Raw genomic sequence first — 26,197 nt, forward strand, 5'->3', positions numbered from 1 at the left:
TATTTTTAGGTGCTATTAGATTTATTTATTTATTTTTTTTCAATTCTGGGTTTTAGAAATCACTGTCGAAGTACACGTTTTTTTGTTTGTTCAGAAGCTCTGAATATTACAGGACTTAAGGAAAAAATAATCAACCAGTAATCAAACACGACATACTTTCATAATATTTGATAAAGGTATTTTTGTTTTATTAGAAATAAGTCACATTCATTTTGTGCTGTGAAAACTGTACATTTACAGGTGATAAAACAGAACATAATAAACAACATTGTGACAAGAAAATACAGATGGGCATTCAGTACAAGTAACTCGAGGTATGACTTGGGCTGTGGGCAAGACAGGAATTTGAAGGGACGGGTAGATTGGCTGGTAGTACATACTACTCAGTTACAGTAACACATTGTTACAGAAGACATGAGGTTCTATTACCCGTCGCTACACAGCTGAGAGTAATAACAAATATTCTCAAGCACAGTTAAGAGATAATCATAGGCTATCATTCATTCTATATAATGTTTGCTTTATAGAAGTACAATTATCTACCAGTCACAGAGCGCTCCAAATATGGAGTCATCTGCGAACAAATCTAGAGTGAATAAATTCTTTGAATTACTAATACAGATTTGTTATACATTAGTCTCATAAAGCATCTATATGCTCTGTAAATATGATGGTACAAAATTTTTGAAACATTGGTAAGAAAAATCTCTGACTAAATCACAATATCAGTCTTGCTTGAGCATCAAGCACCCATCATATTGCACCATACTGATGGTTAAAAACACAAATGTGTTGAAGTCTTTGAGGACCTGGCGCTGCACTGGAAGTCAAACCAGCGCCAGGAGCCTCTGCTCGGTCCAAGAGTCCTGCAAGGCTGAGAAACAAAAGGGCGTTGATGAAAGGCCTCACTGATCCCTTGATTCCACATGTACAACATGGAAGAGCCTGCATCTTGTGCCAGGTGAGAGAAGGAGGATTTTTCCCACCTTCTCACATTTCCATCCAGCTATTCCCAGAGTGCACTGCTCTTCCTGTGTGAGAGTCTGTGTTCATACTGGTGCTGGTCACTGGTATCCAAGCAGAATACTTGAGCAACCAGGAAATGTTGATTAACTAACCATCACCTCCATCACCACTCCGTATGTTTGCCCCGATGCAGTCCATATGGGCTCAGAACACATTATGGATGCATTGAATCCTTTTGTTTTTAGAGACGAATGTTGTAGTTTCCATTAAAAAAAATCAAATCAAATCTTCAGCCTGAATGTCGTTAGGGGAAAGAAAAATCTAAATATCACCAATACACCTAACAATGACAAAAACAATAATTGTAATCATTTATGATAATAATAACCATAGTGAGAAAAACAGTGAAAAACACTATCAGCATGATTATCCTCCAATAGAGATGTTGCATTCTCTGCAGAGAGTCTCATTTTCAGTTCTGGAGTGGTGGTTCCAGGTGTAAAAACAGAAGTAGCAAACACACAAACTGACAAAGTAAAGCTGAAAACAAAATCATAATCCATTGCTCCAAAATAAAATGTGTGTGCCCATTAACCAAAGTGCACAGTACTATAGGATGAAACTAGCCTCTTATGCTCTCTTGCCTTGTCTTGTTTTGGAAGGTAACTTGGCTGCAAGAAGAGCAGCTAAGAGTTCCGGCTGCACCCCCCCCCCACCCCGAGAAGCGGGGAGGACATACCGTTTTAATGTTTGTTAATTTTTCTCCAAAGCTGAGTTGAAGGAAAAAAGAAGCAGACATGTCGACCACATCTTCTGAGACTCAGGCTGCAGGGTTCAGGTAACTCCCAGTTAGGCGTTAATGGAACCACAGACGGTCCTGCTCCACGGACTCCACTGATCGCTCCACTAAACCTTTAGACCTTTAGAGCACTCTAATAGGAGTCCACACAGAGAAGCTACATTAAACATCCCATCACTATCACCCCCACTCCTCCATCACTCCTTCTCTCCTTCCCTTCTTGCTCTGGTTGAGGGTTGAAGACACTGATTCTGGGACCTACTTTCTTATTTCCTCCCTTTTTTGGCTTCTTCTACTCTATCCATACAGGATCCCATTCCCAAACCAAAAAGGTGACTGAGGTGAAATCAGGTGGCTTTGCTAGCCCCCTTACTCCCCCTCAGACCTCTGTTTGCAGGTCAATAATGTCCTGCCCCACCAGGGGGATAGCAGTGCTGGTCTTCTCCCATTCCACAGAGTGCAGCTCCAGAGGTGAGGCAGCTAGGGGCTCCAGGTCTTTGCGCACCCATGCAGGAGGTGACTGCTGTACTCCCCGGACTCCTTCCCATGGCCTCTCCAGAGGAGCCATCTGTTTGTCCTGTTGGAGAACAAAGAGAAGACAATTTAGCACTGGTGTCACCCATCAGCCCTGAGCAGTACCTGATTTAATCAAAATGAAATGAGTTTTCTAATGAGATTAATTCTGCCATTTGGGTGAATCCTGCTTCTTTGAGGCATATGCAGTGATGACATGATCTGATGGTGTATCTTGTCTATGGGCTATAAATTTTTAAATTGTGAGGTTGTATATAAACACTCACGCTGTGGTTCGTTTTGTCACTTCCTCCTGATGACACACTCCATCTCACAGACTGTAAGAAGGAAGGAAGAAAATGCATCCTTAATCAAATGACCTCAAGATGCCAACAACCATAGTTCAATACACTATGTTGTTCATTTTTTTTAAGGTTATTTCACATAACCTAAGGTTATTTCACATGGTCTTTTTTTTAAATGGTATTGTGTCCTCTGATTTTCATTTTCTTTTTATCTTTTTTTGTTCTTCATCTCGTGAAAATCGATGTCAATGGAAATGGGTGATGAGCGTAATATTACGATGTGTTACCTTGCTGTCAGAAGCAGGAGACTCTCTGTCTTTCTCAGCGTGATGTAGCTTCCTGTTAAGGTCCTGGAACATGTTCTGGTGGCGTTTCTTAGTGTGCATTATTTTCTGGAGAAGACAGAAAAACATTCTCAAAATTAGTGCTTGCTGAGATGCATGTAATAAACATAATATATACTTTAGAAATTCTGAGAAGGTAACCAAACAATATTCACCTCAAAGTCCAACTCTGCATAACGGGATTTCTGTCGCTGCAAAGACATAGAGAAACAAAGTTGGTTTAGTTTTAGATACATGTTAGAAACACTGTACAAGAAAGCATAAAACAACTGTTTCATCTATTCTTACCTCCAAAGAGCTCATGGACAGGGTGGAGATGGTCTCACTCTTGGACATCATGGAGTTCATAGACTCAAAGGTGTTCTCCAAGCTGCTGTGGGTGATGTGGGATTCGCTTGACATGTTGTGGATGTTCTGGATGGGCGAGTCTCTCTCTGAATATGACATGCTGACTTGATCGGGAGGGATTGACGTCATACCGAAGGCAGCCTGGGGCTCAGCAAAGGGCCCGCCAAGATGCATGAGTCTGGCCTGTGGCAGTTGCTCCACGCTAATGTTGTATTTAGTTGGGTCATCTTTAGGCTTGGACCTTAGGGTGGAGGTAGTGTTTGGCATGAGAACATAACCGCTGCCATCAGAAAGGCTACCCTCGGCCTGAGCGTGAGCGAGATCTGCATCCAGTTGCTTGAACAGTTCTCCCTCGCAGACGTACACGGGTTTCCCGCAGGATGGGTCGACTCCTCCTGCCAAGCGGCTTTTCTCTCTCTTCAGGGTAAGAGTGTGGCTGGAGTACTCAGGAACCGCCTGCATGTGACTACTCTTTAATGGCAGGGTGTGGAAGTTGGACCCCATGGGAAGAGGCAGCTGAGGAGGAGGCATCTTCTCTTCAGCGGAGCTCATCATTCCTTTGAAGAAAAATTGTAAAAGTGTGAACTGAGTAAGAACCTTGCCTCGCCTAAAAGATTCATTCCAATAAATAAATTCTGTTTTTATGCAAGATAAGATGTTTTGAGTGCAAGAACAGCAGAAATTGAAATGTAAATGGTATGGGTTAAGGCCAAGAGGGAAAAGTTGCTGTAAAAGGGGCTTACCGTGTCTGCTTGAATCTCCATCCTTTTCGTTATCAGACTGCTGATAAAAGAACAAAACATTCTATTAGTGCTTAATGTGTGCATATATTCATGTAGGGATAAAATAAGCACTCAAGATATTAAGCAGGCAATAAGCCAAGAAATTTACCATAAGCTGGGGGTGGCCGTTGTGAAGGGAACTGCCAGAGTCTCCATTTCCATCATCCTTGCGGTCAACTACTCTGCACTTCACAGCCTCTTGAACCTAACAGATGGATGGAGAATTCAGGACATAGTTAGCTGTGTTCAAGCTCATGTAACCTGATAGAAACCATCCAAATCAGCTTTTCTTTTTATGTTAATTCCATTCAATTAATCTTTTTTCTAATTATCTCCCTAATTCAATTCTTCTCACCTCTCTGCGCAGAATGCAGTGCACCATGACAATGATGAAACCCTCCAGAGAGTCAAAGACGGCAAAGAGGATCTGAAAAAGGGCAGAACGGCGGTCTGTGATGGCCAGGACAGCGGACATCCAGGTTAGGGCCAAGAGGGGCAGAACCACGCAGGAACTCCACAGTGATGCCCTTCAGGTTAAGAAAACAGCAGATTAGTCTCAACTCCTGTTGTTTGATTTTGAGGCTCAATATCAAAGCACATCATCAATAAACCAGTAACGGCACTGATGAGGGCGATAAGCACAATACTCTGGTGTGCAGTCAAGATCAATAAGACCTACCCAGCTCTCTCCTTCAGTTTCACATCGGTGATGCCGTCCTTGGATACAAGTTTGTTGAAGACTAGAATGCCAATGACCATGTTCACCTATTTAAGAAAAAAAAAATCATGGATGAGAGGATGTAAAGATGCATTTATATAACAGACTAAGTATGGACTGGGACATTAAAGCCAGAATACGAACCAAAACAACAGCTGCAGCAGGGCCAACAAAAGAGTAGAGGAGCCCACCCTCAAGAGACAGCCAGCAGCTAGGAGAGAGGAGAGAAGAGCAAGGATAATATTAATACTAAAGCAAAGGCCTTTTTAAAAATAAATGCAGAGAGAAAAGAAGAGGCAGAAAAAGGAAGGCTGAGAAAAGAGGCAAAAATGAAAGGCTGAGACTGGACTTACTAGTTGACGGTGCCGTATCCCTTAGCTTTGGTGAAACCCACAGACACAGCAACAACCAGTGCAGGAAGGCCTGCAATACAGCAAATAGGTATTTTAATAAAGAGCCTACATGATATGAAAGCTATGAGGAAAACTCACACAGCACAGTTGAAATTAAAGAAGATACATTCAAAGATTCTTACCCCAGCCCAAGCACAAGAAGCGCTTGCGGATGATGCGGTTGCGCAGACGGCCAGTGACAGCCATGTAGGACTGCCAAGCTTCTGTCAGCACCCAGCAGAAAGAGGAGAGGAAGAAGAAGTGGAGCAAGGCAGCTACAAGAGTGCACACCACCTGTGGGATCCAAGAGGAAGGAGACAGAGAGGTTAGATGAGAAGTGTGTGTCTGTGGCACTGCTATGTCCCAGAGCTTGAGAAAATGCTGGTTTAAAATAGTTTGGTTTGGCCAGATAAGTGGCTTACCTTGTTGCGAGCCTGAGTTTGCCCGATAAGAATGAGGGCGTTGGAGCAAATAATGGAGAGGCAGAAGTTGATGAGGATGACGGAGCGCTCTGAGCGAATGTACCTGAATGTTTGAAAAGAGAGAAGAGTTTAGAGATGAGCAGGTAGAGGGAAGAGAAACCGCATGCCACATCATATGATATCAAAGGCTGACATAGCTGGACTTTGCTTGTAGGGTTACTTACTTCCACACAGAGACATAGATGATAATGAGGAGCAGCAGGGTGAGAGAAGAGACCCCACAGCCAACGATAAGAGTCACAGACGGGAGCAGTGCCTTGTCCATGATCTGCAGAGGGAAGACAAGACCAAATACGTCTGTTAGAGCTGATTGCAAACACGCAAAGACAATCATACAGAGGGAAAACCAGTGATAGGAGTCTCACACACACACACACACACACACACACACACCACAAAGAATAGCAAGCAGATGGATGTGCGCTATCTGGAATAGCAGACAGCTCCCTGTAGGCAAACAGCTGAATGGCACAATCAGGCCACGGCTGAGGCAAGGTGACTCCAAGGTGAACATGTTAAAAAGATGGAACAGCAAACTAACAAAATTATTTGGGTCACTACATTTCTCCATTGAGCTTTTGAGTCAGCAAATGAGGTGAAGAGGATACACTGGCATTTTCAGTCATTTGTTTTAGCTGCTACAGCAAGCTTCTAATCCCTGCCAGCCATGTTGACCTCCTCTTTTTTTTCTCCCCATTTGATATTTTCTCTCTATTTTGTTAAATTTGTGCCAACCAGCTGCTCCTTGTAGATCCCTGAAGGGCAGAACAGGTGGACCATTATCACCTGTGCATTAATCTGCCACCACCTGCCCTTCTGATCTCAGACAGCAGTTTAGCGCCTGCTGCTGCCAGCGGTGATGACCGTCCCATGTTTCAAACAGCCCTGGCACCAAACTTCTGGTGGATTAAACAGAGGAGGGGTTGTTTTATCTCCTGTCTTCCTTGCTGCTCATTCACCCGGAGGTCTAGTGGGTCATTGCTGTACACACAAATCTCAGCTCCTTGAGACTTCACAAAACTCTCGCTGCTTGGCTAACACACCTACAAACTCCCAACAGATAATTATTGGTTGCACTGCTTCTATAATTCTTGACTGTATACCCTCATTGCTTTAATGAGGCCTCAAGTAATCTAATGCCTCTGATCACCACATAGAGTGAGCCAGATGACAATCTTTTTTTCTGATTGAAAAATGCTGTGATTGTATTTGGAATTATGTTTCGAGAAGGAGAAAAGATGGGAGACCATTTTCTTATCTCCTTGATCTGCAGGTATCAAATTAGTACTGCTAGAAAGGGATGATCTAGTGACTTTGATCTATCTAAACGGTACAATGTTCCGCCTAAAAATAACTTTTCCAGCCTGTCGCAGCAGAAGTCTAATTTACTGAGGCAAATTTGTTTCAAAATCTGGCAGATAGCAGAATGGTAAGTTGCCTTATTGCCTCGGCTTTTAGGAATCTGGGGTACAACACGGTTGATACAGTTTGTCCTTTTCCGTCTCCTCTCAGTCTTTGTATCTGGGTCGAATCTTGTTCCATGGGCCAGTAAGTGGAAGTCAGACAGCCAGTTTGACCTAAATATGAGGCACGTCTTCTGCCTGTCCTTGACAAAATCACGTGTTGTCATTTTGACCAAATCTGAAGCAGGTAAGCGAAGAAAAAACAAAATGTGCTTATGACCCCTATTTTCACTGTAGTCAAGGGCACCTGCTGTTATCAGTATCTGGGCTGTTCTAATGGGACCATTATGTTTCTAACACATCGAATGAGAACTAACACACTGCAGCATCTGGGCGTTTTCTCGCACTCTCACTCCTTTTCATGTGTGCCTCTCAACTCTCACTGGTGTTCCTCGTGTGCTTCTGTGGAAGATGTTATTGAAAATGTCCACAGCACTCATCAAAGGATGGATGTGTGTGTGTGGGTGGGGGGGGCATCAGAGTGTGACCAGCCGTCTGTCTCTCATTGGTCTGTCTCTGGCATTTTCAGTCTTGCTGCCGTGGACGAAGAGGAGAGAGAAGGAATGTAATGGAGAATTCTGAGATATTGGCAGACGAAGTGATTGGCTCCGCTGCCTTTTTACTCTAAGGGGATGTTGAGGGGGGGGGGTGTACAGCCTATGGGAAGAGCTGGGCGGACTGGCAACAGCAAGATGTCATGAAAACAACAGGTGGGGAGGATAAAAACTCGGTGGGTTTAAGGGGCAGAAAACATTGCAGTGCAATTTCATGTGCTGTTTTGCTCCAAGAGATTAACAAGAAATGCCAATTTAAACAAAACCGTTCCACAAAATATTAGAGATCAGTGGATGAGATTTCCGCAGAGATGGGCAGACAATTTCCTCTGTCCTGGGGGTGTTGGGAGGTGTGAGGGGGTGTGTGTATGTCTCCCCCCTCAGGATCTTAGTTATCAAAAATCACCCGGGCCGAGTTTGCCCTGCAGAAGCCGTTACCAGGCAACTGGACGGCGAGCAGCTTTAGCGGCTGCACAGTCTAAAGGGGAAAATTACATATTGCTTTTGCGCATGAAATGGAGCGATGCACAAAGGTAAAGTTTGGCAATGAACGTACGAGGAATGAGCCCCCCCCCCATCACTAACTCTGTATAATCTTCCTTAACATAGGCCTATTAAAAAAGATGCACGATTCTAGATGAAAGGCAAAAAAGTCATTTTTGAGAGCCCTAAATAACAATTTACTGTCCGTGTCATTTAATTTTCTTTCAATCAACCATAAGCTATTGCTCAATGCTGCAAAATCCAATTTCGCATTTAGTCAAGAAAATCTGCATCAGATTTACAAGAAACTGCAAAATCGCCAATTCCATACGAAATTTAACGTTTCAATATGAAAATCTAAATACGATTTCTATACATCAACGTGTTGCATAAGAGTACAGACAGACTGCAATTCTCCGATCAGCGGCACCTGCACGGAGACAAAGAATCGCTGGCAGGCAGCGCTACAGCAAACCACTCGAAAACAAGTCCAATACATTGACACTGCACCGCATTCACACGCACACTGCAGGGAACATTTAACATGCATAATTGGAGAAAAACAAGACCTTATTGTGAACACACAGATGACTTACCGAGTCGAAGTTGACGCGCGCTAAAATGGCGAAGGTGGAGAGGCTGTCACACACGCATTTGGTTCTGAATGAATGAACGGGCACAGCTCTGCAGTTTCGAGCAGACCAAGACCCAAGCAGAGAGGAGCTGCACAGGGGAAGTGAGGGAAAGACAACGATGGGTTAGGAAAGGAGAGATATGACAAATCTCTCGGGAATGTTTTTCTTTAATGGATTTTCCTGATAAATATTTATTGAAAGAAAAAAGTTTGAAAAAATAGGAAAAGAAACAATTTATACTAATCTCATGCATGCTGCGGCTTCACTACCAAAATTGTAGTGACAGGCTTATATTGCTTTTATCTTTTATATAACAAAACAGGAGAATATGACTTGTTCTGGGAGAAAAATCTTTTCTTTTATTTAAAACTTAGGAGGTGCATATCAGTATCTCAGGAATCCTTCTGATCCTGACTTGTATGCTTATGAGATTAATATCAATCTTTACCATAATCAGTTAAGTCACCATTAGCATATCTGCATATTTCCTTGTTATATGCACTTTTTTCTCACTAGATGTAAATATTGGCAACATTTGTCAAGCTCAGTGAGGACAAAGGACAGCATGTTCCCTCATGAAATACAAGGTTTGACAACATGAAGACAGTATGATTTTATGAACATTTCTCCCAATTAGTGCAACACTACTTGAATTTGTGTGTTGAAGCAGCAGATGCTACAAGAGGAGCCCCCTTTGGCTAATTAATTTGGGAATATAGGGTGGTAGCAGGTCCAGCCTGTTTCAGAGTGTCATAGGAGGACAGCTGCAGGGCCAAATCATCATGACAGTTTACCAAAATGGCATCTAAGTGGATCTGCCTACACAGAGTAATGTGTGCTGTGTTGAATGTTGAATTGTGAGGCAGGGTTTAAAAAGCATGTGCAGCCATGTCATGGTTTGAAAAGCTGCAGATCTTTTTTTTATTTTTTATTATCTGTAACCACCTCGATATAATCCAGGACTGGAGAAGCTAATGGACTGCTTCCTGTGATCAGAGTGCTCTCAAATATATAAAACTCTGTGAGTAAACACTGACCAAAGCTCCATCCTCTGCCATTTTCTCTGTCTCTATCCTGCCATTAATCACATCTGCTGTCAAAAATTAATCTAATTTGACTAGAGGCACATAGCCCTCCCTCTGAAAGTATATGAGTTAATTACATTTTCTCTCTCAATTCATTTTTGCTTCTGCTTGTACTCTGACTGGTTGTTATTTGGAGAGGTGTGGTGGGTGCATGCAGGTGCATTAACAATTCTTATTTCTCCTGCACAAGTATACAAATCTATCAAAGTGCAAATGATCCACCTGTGTATTATACAGGGGGGCAGGGTGAGCCTAGGGTTATTCTATCTAAACGCTTCAACGATCAAAGAAATGATCATCTGTAATGACATATCAACATGAATAAGAAGTGAAGGAGGGATAGCTGGCATTCTCTTTAGAGTGACCCTTAGTAGTGTGAACTATAGGTGCTTGTTATAAATGTAGGCCTATGTATTTGATGAGGTTGAAATTATTGCTCTCTTACTGGTGAGAGTTGGACTTTGAAGGATTGAATGTTCATAAACCGTGACAAATAGATAACTGAAAGGATTCACAAATGAGAAGATGGCACCACATCAGCTGACAAGGCCACCCTGAGATATGGATGACAATTAGATGCACATTCAAGAAGAGAAACAACAACAGTTAACACTTACGATTCGCTTTCGTCCCATGACAGGCACGTCTCATTCATTGTGCCCTGCAAAGAAGAGGCAGATGGAGAAAGCAGTGTGAGGAATTTCTGCAGAAAAGGGAAATGCGTAGGCTGGGACACCTTACTATAAACGTGTTAGATGCAACAGCTTGTTGGCAGCCACCTGCCCACATTTCTCACCACCCTCCCATGTAATGCATGCATGAAACTAAAAACAGCTTCTTATCAGCTGCAGAGACTAATTATTGCACATGAGCTTGCATCATTATCATCATCAAGTGACCATTTGGTTGTGTTGTGATTTTTGCTGGGTTTCAGCTAACACAAGTGTATGTAAAAGTCAGAGTGTCGTAGGAAATGTCAGCAAAATGTCAGGCTCTGTGCACACTGTGGTACACAAACACCCAGAGGGGGGCTGATATTTTCTGTAAGGCTCCATTAGTTTGCGTAATCATTAGAGACTCACATTATGGAGGTGAGGGAACTCGATCTCAACAGGGGTTGACAGGAGAGTTGGGGTGGGTTTGACGATTACTGTCACCACTTTGGAGTTGAGCAGTGTTGTGTTACTGTAGGAAAGAGAATATTTCACTGTCAGTGTATGAGTTAAAAAAAAAAAGATCAATAATGTGAGAAAATACAAGAACACAGAAGTAATGAGTCTTGGAACAAGGTGCGCCATCTTGTGACCACAAAATATATTTCATGGAAGGCCAATGTCATAAATATAAAAGCAGTGCAATTGTATTACCTCTGGAAGGACATAATGGAACCAAGGTTTCTGTAGAGGACAATGCCAGTCACAAAAGCATCGTTGCCATCTGAAACACAAAATGTCTCGTTAGACTCAAATTCATAAGACTGCAGACCGGTTAATCTCTTCTAAAAAAATTTCATATTTGATTGATTTTACCTGACTGTTTGATAGACAGTGCATCACGGGACACTGAGATCTTCTCCTCAGAGTTCCTGACCCAGTCCAGCATGCCTCTCCAGCCTTTCATTGGGAATGTGAAGTTGGAGCTTGTGGTTGTGGGGCGCTTGTGGATGCTCAACACTGAGAGGCACAAAGGTCGACAGACATGAGCTTTTGTTAGTAAAAAGCACACAGGTGTCATCTGTGTTGGTGGAAGAATTGTTTGAATGGACTGATGTTTTCATATATTGTGTTTATGGCTGCAGTCATTTCCCACTAAATCCTTTGAGAATGTGAGAGTCACCTTCAATGAGCCTGAGTCACACAAGTCATGAGTAATTTAGTGTATGACGTTTACATTTCAGACTCCGTTATTCTTGCAGTATTTGACTGATAAGTTTGTGTCAAAGCCACACTTCACATCTGTTATGCCAAATATACTGCGCAACATCTTACAAATAGTAAAGCTGATGGACTTGACAATCTGTCAGAATGATAACTGATGCATTCTGTTGCAGCTGATATGGACTCAGATTAAGATTGATTCCTCTCTCTAGCTCGAGAGAGGACAAATCATTTTGACTTGACATGAACCGAGAGGGGCTGGCAGAAGAAATTAGGGCTCACCTAAATTCTCTGTGACTTCATAAATTTCCTGGAAGCCGCTCATTTGCATTCCGATAATGTTCACAAAGTCTTCAACCATGCGGAGGAACTGCTTAATGGTGGCACCCATCTGGATAAGAAAATGGAGAAGAGAGGAAGAGGGGGAGAAGCGTCACAAATATGAACAAGGACACATACGTCTGGTTGCATTCTATGCAATTAACACAACTGATTTAATTGTGCAATCAAACAAAGCTACTGATTACTCATTACATGGTTCACCTCTAAATAATCTATCCTAGCACAATCCGTGCCTGTTCTCATTCTTTCAGAGTGCTCAGCAGTGGAGTGAAAGAAATAACACTTCTTGCTGCTATGCAACCTCAGAACTTCCTTATGGCCATAAATGGGCAGGCTGTTGATTCATACTCTGTTTTTTTTTTGTCCTCTCTTCTTCAGTGAAAGGGAGGGCTGCCTGACTTGCGTGTCTCTGACGCAGAACTGCAGTGATGTGGGTGTAAGGTGTGCTCTTGCATTTGATGTGATGTCTGTGTCTCCTTACAACGGTCATCGTATGTAGGATGGCATGGAGACAGATTGCAGAGTGGGAGTATGATTTTCCCTGATTCAGTGATGCAGTGGCCTCGGTATCTCACCCTCCTGCTTTCAGCTTGTGTACAAATATGTGTTTACTCTCTAATGTGGGAGTCTTCTGCTTTTTGTAACTTTTCTAAGTGTAGCCTTTCTTGGGAACCGTGAGTTTTAGCAGGAACAGAGACACAGAGTCATTCAAGTGTGGAGGGAAGGTGATAAGAGGTGGTTAAATGAAGACAAACTTCTGTTCAGTTTGTCACAAAGTTAATGTGACAAACTGAACAAAGTGCACAAATTAGGTGGTGGTAGATGATAAATTAAATCCCACACATCCAATTCAGTGGTTTTGCCTTGCAATTATCTAATATTATTCCATTGCAATTGAATATTTGGGTCAGAGAAAACTTATTTCAGAGTGTTAATCAGTGCAAATGCAACACCTCATCCTAATTTGAAACTTGTCACAATCTTCCTGAAAATTCCCTTCCTGTATTTTTCTTTCACACATTCATCCCAAATAAAGAACATTAGCACAACAGACTTATTTTCTCCTCTGCTCATAGGCAATCTTGCACATACACTCTCTTGTCACTTACCAGCTGTGCCTCCTCCCATTTGTCACGATGTTCCTCCTTCAGTAAGTTGCTTATGGTCTGGACATAGTTCTGTAGATCATTAAATAAAGGTAGAGGTGTGAGAAGATCTTATTTTTTGTCAGAGATGATGAGAAAGAGTGAGTTGTGTGATTATATTTCTAAATATGTTCATGTTCTTGGTCAGGCATTTGCCAATCATGTCTTACCTCCATATCAGCGTTGCTCAGTCTCAGCCTGGTTCCCTGGTATAGCTCAGTAGTGTTTTTCAGGATTTCCATGACAGCCAAGAGGTCGCCGCTGTACTTGGCCCCCTCATCAGAAGAGAATCTCAGGCGTGAAATCACCTCAGCAACGCCATCCACGCTTTGCCCCATATGTGCTTTGGAGATGTAGTCCCTTGACTACAAGCAAAAAGTCAAGATGTTAATCTGAATTTTTGACTGTACATGAAATCAAAACACATGAGGAATTTATCATTGTAATTATGCCTTCAGGGCTTACCAGAGTCTGAATGTTCTCATAGTTCTTGGAAACACACTGGATGTGAGTTGGGTTCTCCCAGGAAGCGAGGCCTACAGCGTCAAGGGTGCAGCGGCGCAGAATCAGACCTGGTGGTATAAAAAGCAGGTACTTGTTATAGCTGCAGTGGCGATGGTAAGCGGTTTAATCTGCTAAAGCTAATCTAGTATCACTATACAGAGTCTCTCTGTACCTGAGGCATCAGCATTGCAGGCAATGGCAGCCATGTCTCCGGCAGGAGTTTTCTTCCACACAACATCTCCGGTGTTCTCCTCAGGGCAGATCTCATGTGGCTCTAAAGAATTTAAAGAATCAGATGTGATGTGATGAGTGTCTGTTTGCTCTTGGATCGGGGTTGTGCTCTAATTGTACTGAGACTTCTCTTATTCATTGTTTGGGAGTCACTAACCAGGGCATCGCTTCTCATTGCAGCGCTTCTGCTCTCCCATTTCACCAGGGCAACGTTCTCCTCCAAAGAAAGGCCCTTCACAGACTCGCTGTCTCTGCTGGATGCCACCACCACAAGTCTTGCTGCAGCTGCCCCAAGAGCTCCACGCATGCCAGCGTCCATCAACTGTGAAGAATATTTCACAAAATGAACTCTGAGCTGGGATATGTCTGATTGATTTATATTTCATTTGGATTGTTAATCTGAAATATGCAATTTTTTGTCTTGTTTTGTACCTGGACAATCTTTCAGGAAGCAGTTGGCTGTCTCTTTCCAGCCGCCATGGCACTCTGAGCCCCCATAAGATGGCCCGTTGCACTCTCTTGTTCTCTGCATGGTACCGTTGGAGCAAGAGGCAGAGCAAGCAGTCCAGGCAGACCACTCATTCCAAGATCCATCCACTAGAGGGAAGCAGAGGAACACAGACGCAAAAGAATATTAGCCAATGCAAGGACAAGACCGACCCTCAGGCCACAGACATCATTGGCAAACTCACTGATGAGATTAACATTTCAAATGACGCACACAGGTTGAATTTAAAGTGAAAGAAAGTTAGAGCCAAGTTATTTGCCCTTCAAGCATGACTCTATGCATCTCTCAACATCTAAGATTCTCTGTCATTAAAACTAGAGTCAAGTTTGGAGAGTCAGGCTTATATAGTAAAAAAAACCAACAACCCTCAACTGTAAAAAGACCTTAAATGACTAAAAACATAGAAATAGAAAAACAAGTATATCACTATTGATATTATATTGTGCCTGGTGTTATGATAAAAAAAAAGAGATAGAATAAAGTGCATTCTTAAAAAAAGAACTTAGATGGGTCCAAATAGAAATGTCTATTATACTGAATGAGCTATTAATGATGGCTTAATTTCCTAAGCCTTTCAGTTTCAAATGAAACACAATCATCTCTCAGTAATGGCTTTGCCCATTCTCCCTGTCAGACATAAGTTGCTGGTGGTACCGAGGGACATCTGCTGATGGAAAAATGTAACTGCAACAAGATCATGTTCAGCTTAAGGAGTCACTTGGTGGTTTATGACGACCACCGCCGTGGCGAATTGGAAAAAACTTACAAGTGTGGCTGTAACTTAAACTTAAATCCCGTCATTACACAAGTAGGTGGAGGAATAAAAGAAAAGTAAAGTTATAATGGACTGAGTGACCATGAGCACTGCATGAGTCACAGGCAGCTGTTGTAAAGTCACTGACTAATATCTACAGAGGCATTTGTTCTGATGAGTCAGATGTTATAACAATCTGCCACTGCAGTTGCTGTTTGTGATGATGTTGATACCATTATATGTTTTACTTAGTTCTTTTAGATTAATCATTTAGATGAAGGGTTACGTATCATAGCCTGAGTCAGATATCACAGATTTTTAAGTATGGCGATAAGGCAAGCAATTATGTGACCTTGATGATGTGCATCTTTTTGATACACCAAATTCTGTGTTGCTGTATCTAAATCAGCAACTGAAAAATGCTCAAACTGTTAAGGTGCTTGACTCACCTGGGCAGACAGCAATGTTGCAGAACTTGGTTTGTCTTGAGGGGCCCTGGCAAGGCTCTCCTCCATTCTGGGCCTCCTTGCATTTGCGGGTGCGGTCACGATAACCGCGGCCACAGGTAGAGGAGCACAAGCTCCAGGGGGTCCACTCATCCCAAGCACCATCCACTACAAAGGTAACACAAAGGGTTGCTGTGATTAAGGGCTTTGTAGATTATTTGAACAATGTCAGGCATTTAGTTTGAGCTCACTGAAGGTCCATAACGTCTATATGGAGCATTTGGAAACCTGACTCATGTCAGGTGGGATAGTCATTAACAGCACAACTTTAAAGCACTGGAGGCTGAATTTAGGCTTCTTGACTGGGTGTTGTATAAAGGGTAATCATTAAGAGATGACAGCTTTGGTTCCACTATGTACTTTAAAAAAACTTATTTTTGAACTCACCAGGGCAAACGACGGTGTTATTGCATGGCCTGTTCTCCCGCAGGGGTCCAGTGCATTGGGTGGATAAGGAGGAAGTGGCACAGAGACGGGAACGGCTCTGCCAGCCCTCTCCGCATGTAACTGAGCATGCATTCCAGGTGGACCACTCATCTGTATTAGTATCTGTTATGAACAACATTAATTGGAGGTGTCATGACAAAAGGCTTTAAACACTGTTGCACTATGATCCTGTACTTTTTTTAAATCCTCTTCTACAGCAACAGGGCCTTGTTATCTCACCTGTTTGGGTGGCAACAGCGCCCTGGTTGGTGTCATCAGCACTGTCTCTCCTCAGACCAACAATAGCCCGCAGACCCTGGCTCCTGTTGCGCTCTTTGCCTGTGAGAATTTGAAAATAGCAGGCATCATTACTTTAAATGAGACCCAATAGCAGCAGTGTTCCTAATTTAATGACTGAATTACAGGTGGGCTTACCAATGCATGGCTGAGGGTTGCAAGCACGCCCTTCTTCAACTGTTCCCTCGCACACAACATCCTCAGGCTGGCAGCCTCGGCTGCGCACCTGGACTCCGCCGCCGCATTCCTGGCTGCATACAGACCAGCGGCCCCAACCAGCCCAGCCCTCTGCAAGAAGACACGAGAAGAGGGGGGATATTGAGCAAGGCTGGAAACTGAACATGCTCCACAAAATTATAGCAATCTCAAACAAGATTACTGGGTTAGTGCAAAGGTGTGCACAAAAGCGTAATTCAACAAATGTTTTCTAACTTCATGTTCAAGAGCAGGAAGTGAGTAATATTTTCTTTATATGCAGAGAATGAACAAGGACATTTCTTTGTGAGTTGAACTGAGCACTCAAAACGCTGGATATTTAATTCAAATTTTTGTTTATTTGCTTTTAACCACTTGGTTCAAACCAAGTGGCAGAGCAGTGTGTGAGGCTGACTGGCATGTTGCTATGACAACTACAAGAGCACTGCTTCGATTTTTTACCGCCAGCTGAGTGCAATGTCTTTATGTTCTTTTCAGCTCTCCTCCAGTCTAACACACAAACATGCTCTCTATATCCCCCCTAAAACCCTGACTCCTTGCCAAGCATCAAACCCAACAAGCCTGCCTCAGACAAAATGGAGCGCTAAGTAAAGTGTGAGGTTCAGGAGGTAATGCCACTTAGGCTTAAAGATGCACTGGCAAATACCTCTAACAACTTTGATTTACTTCTCATTACTTTGTGGTGGCACAGTGCACATCCTCTCTCTGAACTCCTGCTCTGTAGACATGGATCATTACCCTCAGCAGCTCCGAAAACACACTCAGAAAGAGCTGAGAGGGATGGGGAACACGAATCCCCACCTCTAGTGTAGCTTAGTAAATGTGATGGCAACCTCCTTAGATTCTTTGTTTTTCTTTCACTACTTTACTTAAGTTTGGGTGCAACTCAAAGGAGTCATGTTATAAACTTACTGATGATCTCAGCATCGCGTCCGTTGTCTTTGGGAATAGGAGTGCATTTCTCAACATAGACACCGCCTTTGTAGCAGCTTCCTGGCTTCCTCTTTGGGGCCTCCCAGCACTGGCAAGGGGTGTTCATGATGCCACAGGGATAATCATGGGTGCTACTTGACAGGCACTTCTCCAGCCACTGGCACAGCATCTGGCAGGCAGGCATGCTTGGGTTCCTCTTCCCCACGACCAGAAATTCAGCCTTGAACTCGTTAACATCATTCTCTCCCTCCACGATTGCCAGGCCGTTTCTTGGTGCCACCTTACGGATCTGCAGGAACTGCTTGCTCGACTCCAGGTAGGTGACAGTGGTTGAAGCATCGCACAGCCTGACCACCTCATCAAAGCTCTCCATACCCAAGAAGGTGCGGGAGGTCTCAATGAAGGAGTCGAACTGGAAGGTCCTGATCTGGCGGGGCACGCAGGATTCAGTGGGCTTGGTGATTTTCATGTAGACGGTGTAGCGGCGAGGATCGGGGTTCTGCAAGGTCCAGGAGCATGGTGTTGAATGCAGGGTGGTCGTTGAAGAGAACACACCAAAGAAGCGGCTCTGTTCCAAGGTGGCGCAGGTGGCGGAGGCTGGGCCGGAGGGGGTGCCAGAGGTCAAACCGAAGAAGAGCAGGACAAGGGCCACGCAGGGGCCGGTAAAAGCTGACCACGCCATTGGGTCAGCTTAGTTAGAGGATGGTGTTGATGTTAAATCTGTGACTTCTGGTTTGACTAGGTTGTTTCTTTGACTTCTTTGTTGCAAGTTACTGCACTTGTTGCAGATCCTTTGCTTATCTTCGCAACCCCTCTGAACAATTGTTGGATTTGTAGGTTTTAGTACATCAGACAGTCTTTAATGTCTGTATCAAAGAGGGATCTGCAGAAAAACAACATGTAAGGGAAACAACACCAGATATTAGTATGCAGGGTAGGAATAGTCTTGAAATACAATGCATTTTTCTCAGTATTCATGAGATGCATTTTAATTGGACCTTTTGCTAAACTAATATTTATGCAACAGTGATCTGCCGATGAGTTGTATCACATTGTTTAGGGGTATGTTCAGTGATCTAAAATGCACTGTTCTCAGGGACATAATTGCAGCAGCAGTGCAATTACAGTCCTTCACAGCAAGCTGGTATTTCCAAGCTTTTGCTCTTTCCTCCCACACACTGAACTGTGTGCGTCAGTCTGACGTCCATAGAAGCTATGCCACTGGCAACCACAGACGCTTAGTAGTTTTATTATTTGTGCAATGTGCTCCTCCTGTTCAGCTGTAAACAGGAGGAATGGCTCATCCATGTCCATAGCTAGGGGTGATTACAAACTCTGCAGTGGCATAAATTGTTTTGGGAATATTTACTGTAGTGCATACCAGGGCATAGAGTGAAATTATGTAAATCATTGTATTTTGCATATTATAGTGAATGCATGCATGTTAAGGCAGATGCATGCACAACCACTAAAACCTGTTCAAATCATACTTTTTTGTGTGTGTTGCAGAGAGACTTCATGCATTCATGTTACTCTTATTTTTTTTCACTTTGTCAGTTTCCGTGTTTCTCATTTTGCAGAAATGCTTTGTCTAAACCATACTTTATCTTGATGGGACTCTATCCTCTGCCTTTGTATGCCTTATACTCACAAGTGAAATACACGTGCACAGTTGCTGTCTCAATCTTTGTATTCAATATATGTAGTGATAGATTGCTCAGCAACATCTTTCACATGCAGTCAGGATAAGGATTATGCTCTATCATGTTTTCCTGCATATGGTTTCTTATGTCTGGCACTATTATCAGTAAATCTCCTGTGAAATATTATAATATTGAATAGCATCTATACTGAGGATATTGGCATTTCAGAATCTGAAATAAAAGCTTGCATTTGAATGTGACCGTGGGGTTAATCATAAAGATGTTGCAGGGTAGAAATATAGCTGCACAATTGATGCCTATAGCGGCAACCACTGTGAGAAGCACCTGCACTTTTCATGCAGAGAACTCATAATTACGTTCCTCACATCTCTGCCTCCCTCCTCTCTGTGAGCAACTCAGCAAAGACCTCTGCTTTGTGTCACCGTGTGTGTCTGTCGCTCCCCCGCCCTCCAACAACCGGAAGCTCCATGAATGGGCACCTGATGAGGAACAGAGTGAAAAGAGTGGTCCAGCTGTGGCGGGAGAACTCTTTTCACCATCTCTCACCCCCTCCCCTCCCCACCCAACCTGTCTGTCTGTTTTTTGGGCTTGTCCATTTGCTGTCGTCAACAACAACTTCTGCATAGCGGGCAGTCGAAAGAGCAAGTTAGTTGTTATGGAGACAGAGTTTATTTTTTGCAGATCAGGGCGAAAAACACAAAAGCTTCATTTTTACCATCTGTGACATGCTTTCTATTTATGCGAAGGCACAGAGTTTTGTAATAGCCTGTGTCATCACAGCTACAGCAAGATTCACAGAGCTCACATTAGGTGTATGAACAAGTGAAGCAATGCTGCATGGTAAAGCAATAAGAAATATGAATTCATTGATGGGATGTGTAATTTGCAGTTGCTGTAGATGAACGTCTGCAGGTGGTTAAGTAATGTGTGCTCCATCTTAGCCAGAAACTACGAAAAGACTCATGGCACAGCCTGAAATGCACCCAGATTTTTGTGAGTAATGTTAATATGAGGCAAACTATTGCATCCTGAATGCCCATATGTTAAGTTCTGACTTTCCTAAAATACATTGGCTTAACTGTAACATCTGAGCTTTTCAATCTTAAAGTTGTTCACGATGGGTTTGTTTTCCTTGACTGAATGATCATTTATGTATGAATGTGTATATGTGAGCGACAGCAATAAACAGAATGATGGGAGATCAGAATTTCCCAATCTCTTTCTTTTCTTTGCAAGAATCTCTATTTGCTGGAACAATTTTTGCAGCCATTACATGTGATCATTCATCCAGAAATTGCTCACACTTTCTTTTGGTGCACCCGGTGTAAGAAATTGCACACGTGCAAGAGACTAGACCACCCATTATATTTGCCATAAACCTTTGTCGCAGCAAAAACATTGAATAGCAACACAAACCATAGCAGACTACTGACATGATCTTCCTACGTAGATTCAGACAAGAATGGGGTTAAACAAACTATTAGTGCTTACCGTTGTAGGGATTTCTATCACATTTATTAGTATTATTATTTTATTTAATTTCTAAAAAGACAGTCAAGAAAATTGAACCCAGATTGTTGTCTTCTTCACTCACTGCCTTTGCCCTTGTTGTTGTGCAAGTTTGTAAAACTTTGATTAAAGCAAAGAGTCCTTCTTTCAAATACAAGGTGCTGTCAAATAGCTTTAGATATAGCTGAAAATGCATTTGAAAGCCATCATTCTAACACTTTGCACAACCACACCCAAATCTGTCATGCAATTCAAACACAAGCAAACCAGAAAGTTCTATCAAGCGACTCGTTGCCTTGGTATAACTTTCTGTTGCTGTTCTGTTTGATCGCCTCACCCAGCGGCAATAGTACTTTTCTAGTAGTAGGCTACATAGGCATTAATGAAGGACTTTTGAACAGTTCAGATGTGCAGGGAAATAAATGTTATAGGAACAAACAGTGTTGCACATAGAAGCTGAAACACACGTCAAAAGCAGTGCAATAAATTCACGGTGCACGAACATGACATCAGAAAACAGTTGAGAGAGTTGAGCGTTTCAGCACCACGGACAGGGACACACAACTTTAAACGGAGAAATCTGAAATCTGAAACTTATAATCACTTCGCAACTTTCAGTGAGACATTGTCGGCTTGGTTTTGAATCAAACACGAAAACACATGTAGAAGACAAAGCAATGATGAAAAATGAAACTTTTTTTTTCTTTCACTTACCTTGAAAACTCTTCTTTGACGTCTTGTCAGTGGCTCTCTAACCGGTCGTCCAGGTGTCTGGACTCGGGTAGCAGCTGCTGAGTGTATCTCAAAGTCTGACTCGACTCAAAGTCTTCAGATCTGCGCTCTGGGCAAAACTTTCGCAGTGTTTGAAGCCGCTGAAAGAATGCGCCAGGTCCAAACCCGACCCAAGCGGGTCGATCCCAAGTCTCAGTGCAGTCCACTCTCACAAGCAAAGAAAATATAATGCGACTCTAACCAAACTCCAAAGAGTTTACTACCAACTTTGTTTAGCTGCTATATCCAGAGAAACTGGCGTATAGCGAAAGGACAAATTGGTTGTTTCGGAGCTCCAGCAGACAGTCCGTAGAACCAAACGTTGTGGTCTCGCTTGTCTCTTCTCTCTATGCTCCAGGATAAATGTTGGTAATTCTACTCCCGGCTTCGGAGTCTTCTTGCTTGTAGGTCTTTGCACTGCAAGTGGGTCCAGTCTCAGTGTAGCTTGTGGCCTCCTCTCGGAGGTATATATCCTACCCCGCCCCCCCCCGGCTTCGAGTTGGAGTCAGTGCGTGGATAGAGTACCGAAGTGAATGAGACAGCACCAAGACGGGGGGAGTGTGCGGGGGAGACGTGTTAGTGTGTGCGCGCATGTGCGCGTGGAAGTGTGAGAGTGACTATGTCAGCGCACGCAGGAGGGAGGGAGCTTGAATCTGAAGAGAGGGGAGGGATCTGTGCAGGGAGACAGGGACAAACGATTATGAACACCAAACTACGCAGATATTAACGCACAGCCAAAGGTACCGGAAAGAGGATCAGCGGAATATGTGTGCAAGCACAGAGACGCAATGAAGAGATGAATTGTCTTCAGCTGAATAGTAATGAGACATAAGGGATTGTCAGTGTAGGCTACGGACATTGCATAGAGAGATTTGGTTTGGCAACGTGGTGATATGTTTGAAATATTGGAATCACATTTAGGTAGCTGTATTAATCAAGCCAAAATGCACGTTTAAAAAAAAAAAAAAAGGGGAAATACGTTTTTCAGGCTTATTTGTGCGCTAATTTAGTAAATAAAGAGATGCTTATTTCTTTAGGGGTCACTAATAGGTAATCAAAGTTATCAAATTGTCACAAGGAGTGGGTTGGGGGTTTGCAAACTCATCTGTGTAGAATGTACTGTGATGTATACCGACAGTACCACCTCAACCACTAAAAAGTAGAGGTGGATGCAGTACACACAGACGGCCACATCCTCTCTCTGCCTGTCTGTCTGTCCCTCGCTCTTCCTCTCAGAAACACACACTCACGTACACAAAAACCCACGTGCACACAGGAATAGGTGCCCCTCCCTTCCTCCCTTCCTCCCTTCCTCCATCCACCCATCCTTGCTACTAGTCTCTCTCCGGGGATTGTGGGCGGATCTGGGTAGTTCTCGAACTGTGAAAGGGATAACCTGACGTGGGTGTCTGACTGTTGGTGTAATGAAGCTGGCTCCATTCCTCTAGCAAAGCTCCACGTGTGGAAAATTGGATAAGAATAAATAAATGACTGTCCAAAAAGGCACGCGCCAGGAAGTGTATCTGAGGAGCACAGAGCTGTGATCATCAGTCGTGTCCCTTTTCGATATTTTTCCTGTAGGCCTATTTTATCAAGAATTGTGGGAGTGAGGAGTCAAGTTTGTCTGGATGTGGTGGTTTGAGAATCTTTTTGGGGGAAATTATCACAATCTTTACAGAACACCACAATGATGTTATATCCTGCTCCATTTAACGAGATGTAAGGACAGGAACAACTTGTCAGCTTGGGGGTTAAGTGACCTGCAGGTGTGATTAGTCCCTTTGCCATACATAAACATGACAACAGGATATGGTCTATTTTAAAAACGCTACGCAATTTCAGATTGCAATTAAAGAGCTACAAATGTCATTTCGTAAACATACAACATATGTATATAGAAATTACATGGACCTACTCTGTTTCTGATTAGGAAACATTACCTGCAATTTTCATTTACTTAAGTTTTGAAAAATTGCAATTGACATTAAATTTACCACATTTGTGCCATCTTTAGGTCTTTCATTTGACTTTATCAGTACTAATAATTGTGCATCTGTGTGATTGTATTTTCAATCCTATATCAGTCTATCAGAGTGCATTTTTATTACTGATTTGAGTAATAACAATAATGACACCCCATCTTCCTTGAATTGATGTAGGTTTGTTTTCTCTTTTGCTTTTTACAATTACATCACAAAATGTCTCGTTACAGTTTTATGGGCTTTGACAGCTAGAGAAAGCTCTTGTTTAAAAAACAACAACAAAAAAAACGTCTCCGATATATGTACTTCTATTTTGTGGAAAGCCATTTCCCCACTGGGACTAAATTTAATAACATTTCAGACAGAAATGAGATCATCTCCAGCAAAATGTTGTTTGGATTGAAGTCAGATGGGAGGCTGATGACGTCGGAGCATGTGTAAAAACAACTGAATTTGTATTTCTTCACACAAGCATACCAGAGAAATGTGTCATCACAAAACAATGTGCTGTGCATTGCAACGCAATAATACATGTTACGCACATGCCACTTGCCCCACAACATGGCTCGATCCCACACACTTCTGTTCTCTCATTCTGTAGATTATAGCAATTAAAACCCATCATTCACAACAAACAACCTATGTGGTAATTGCACTCATTTTCAGTTGATTCCAACCTGAATATTAACCTGCTTTTATGGGACATTTGCCAGAAATGTGCCCAATATCTGGTCTATTACTGAAGTGAAAGCTTCATCCTATTTGTTGGTTAACAGGACCTGTAAGGGAGAAAAGCTGTGCCACCTTTACACCAACTTATCAGCCTAAGGAAATCTTAGGACCAACATGCAAGAACAAACTTATGAATGATCTGTTAAGAGAGTGAATAAAGAAACTTAGTTAAAGCCACCCTTGATAACCCCATTGTAGGTTTATTTGGAGTTCCCAAAGCAGCAGATATCTAAGGAGAAATATCTGATGTTAATTTTTGTCATTGCTTCTACAGTTTAAGCAGAGTGCTTCTCAATGGATGTGACAAACGGATGGCAAACTGTGCAATCAAATGAGCAATTAGACAGCCAGCATGTGAGGAGCTGAGGAGAGTTTGACCCAATAATGAAAACAACTTTCCTTCTTTTTCATGCATTATCGAAATATCAGGCCCAAAGGGACAAGAAGCAATGAGTTGTAATGATGAACCGTTGGTTTGAAAAAAATAAAGTAATTCTGGTGGAAAAACACCAGGCAGGTTCAAAACAAATAGCACGAGTGGAGGGTGTGTTTGCTGTTTACAGATTAACTGCCCTTACGCGAGTTTATTTAACCTGCAGCTACTGAGCCAGAGCTGCTTTTCTGTCGGTAACACAGCCGTCGCTCCGTGTGTATGCATGCAGCAAATATGAGAGGAATTAATAAACATCCAACATGGGCTTAAAACAATGATCTCCCAAACTGTTGCACTGACTGATTTAAGCCATGGATGTCTTATGTTTTGCCAGTGCTCATTTGCAAGGGAGGCGTAGGCTGCTGTAGGCACAGTTATATAAACAAATGCCCATATAAGTCAGTGAGAGTAAAAAGTTGAGGAATCACCACTGCACCTGTGGACTTCTCGCCTCCACAACTCCTTTCCAGGACAGCCCTCTTCAAACATAGAAATTTTGTAGGCAGCATTATGGAACCAGAAAGAGGCTTCACTTTCATGTTCAAACAGAGGCAAATCCCCACATATATCTGACTCATGTAGCTCTTTTCAGCAAGGTGAGCCAGTGTTTTCTACACTGGTGGTTTAATTTTGTTGTAAAAGCTCCAAAAGTTTCTGTTTATTTGATCAATTATTGCAGTAAAGATAATCTATTAATTTCTGCAGCATTTTACTTTATGAACTCTGCACCCATGCAGGCCTGTTTGGCTCAAATCCTGCTTAAGTTACCAAAAAAATGACTTAGATCATTGGCTGTGCTCAGTGTCTGCTTTCATGGACCATGCTGATTGCAGCTATGGTGTCATCTCAACCCTAGATGGTGCTGTTTGTAGTTGTAGCTGCAACAGGCTGTACCAGCATACTACTCATGTTTCAACCAGGAGGAAGGAAATTACTTTTCTTGATTAGCAATAACAAATTATGCCACAGTTAGTTAACAGAATTAGACTGCAAAGCATGGGAAAGAGTGTGAACACAGCTGCACTGCATGTAATGTATACAAGGGAAGTGAGGCGCTGTTTTTTCTTTTGCTTAATATTGACCAAAAAATGTCTCACAGTCTGATGGTTGCAGGTGTAAAGATCACTTGTTGTCATGCTTGCTGCAGACTGTGGGGAATAAAAGAGTATTGAAGCAGCTTAAGGCTCATTGTTAATTTCTCATTTCTAATGCACGTTCACGTTAAAGCCTGTTCTTGTTGCTTACTCCACAGAAGAACATTGACTGCATTCAACAAGTGCTAGACTCACTGTGCTTCCCGTGTGCAGAAGTTCTTGTCTTGTACAGGAAGCTAATTGCTGAGAGTCAATCTGACTGAGATGCTTCTCACGCTGTCTGGTCTGTGTTGCACACCTGATTTAGTCTCAATATGACTGAAAATGTGAAGCGAGTGAGAGTTGTAGAAAGAGAAATGCAAATATTGTTCTTACTTTGAAGCATTTTCAATTTCAACGGCTTC

At 42.6% G+C, this 26,197-nt stretch overlaps 1 protein-coding gene across 3 annotated transcripts; it reads right to left on the reverse strand.

The window, feature by feature from the left end:
• Positions 1-166: 166 nt before the first annotated feature.
• LOC142367826 (adhesion G protein-coupled receptor B1-like) lies at positions 167-21,988 on the reverse strand. 3 transcript variants are annotated; one of them, XM_075449849.1, is made up of 32 exons: positions 21,496-21,988; positions 17,588-18,491; positions 16,598-16,747; positions 16,403-16,501; positions 16,124-16,285; positions 15,680-15,844; positions 14,401-14,565; positions 14,126-14,290; positions 13,910-14,011; positions 13,699-13,805; positions 13,404-13,598; positions 13,198-13,266; positions 12,029-12,137; positions 11,399-11,542; positions 11,237-11,306; positions 10,952-11,054; positions 10,487-10,530; positions 8,746-8,872; positions 5,814-5,917; positions 5,590-5,692; positions 5,311-5,461; positions 5,129-5,198; positions 4,920-4,986; positions 4,737-4,822; positions 4,413-4,584; positions 4,167-4,262; positions 4,019-4,055; positions 3,216-3,832; positions 3,083-3,118; positions 2,871-2,975; positions 2,566-2,616; positions 167-2,342 (listed from the first exon to the last, which is right to left on the reverse strand). In XM_075449849.1, exons 2-32 carry the CDS (start codon positions 18,288-18,290, stop codon positions 2,145-2,147), a joined length of 4,572 nt encoding a protein of 1,523 aa, XP_075305964.1. In that variant the 5' UTR covers positions 18,291-18,491; positions 21,496-21,988; the 3' UTR covers positions 167-2,144. The 3 variants fall into 3 exon arrangements, with proteins under 3 accessions (XP_075305964.1, XP_075305963.1, XP_075305965.1); XM_075449848.1 differs by having other exon boundaries at positions 4,019-4,058; XM_075449850.1 differs by lacking the exon at positions 2,566-2,616 and having other exon boundaries at positions 4,019-4,058.
• Between the last annotated feature and the right edge of the window lie 4,209 nt (positions 21,989-26,197).

The sequence above is a fragment of the Odontesthes bonariensis genome, chromosome 18 (assembly GCF_027942865.1).
Source record: "Odontesthes bonariensis isolate fOdoBon6 chromosome 18, fOdoBon6.hap1, whole genome shotgun sequence".
NCBI classification, from domain to species: domain Eukaryota; kingdom Metazoa; phylum Chordata; class Actinopteri; order Atheriniformes; family Atherinopsidae; genus Odontesthes; species Odontesthes bonariensis.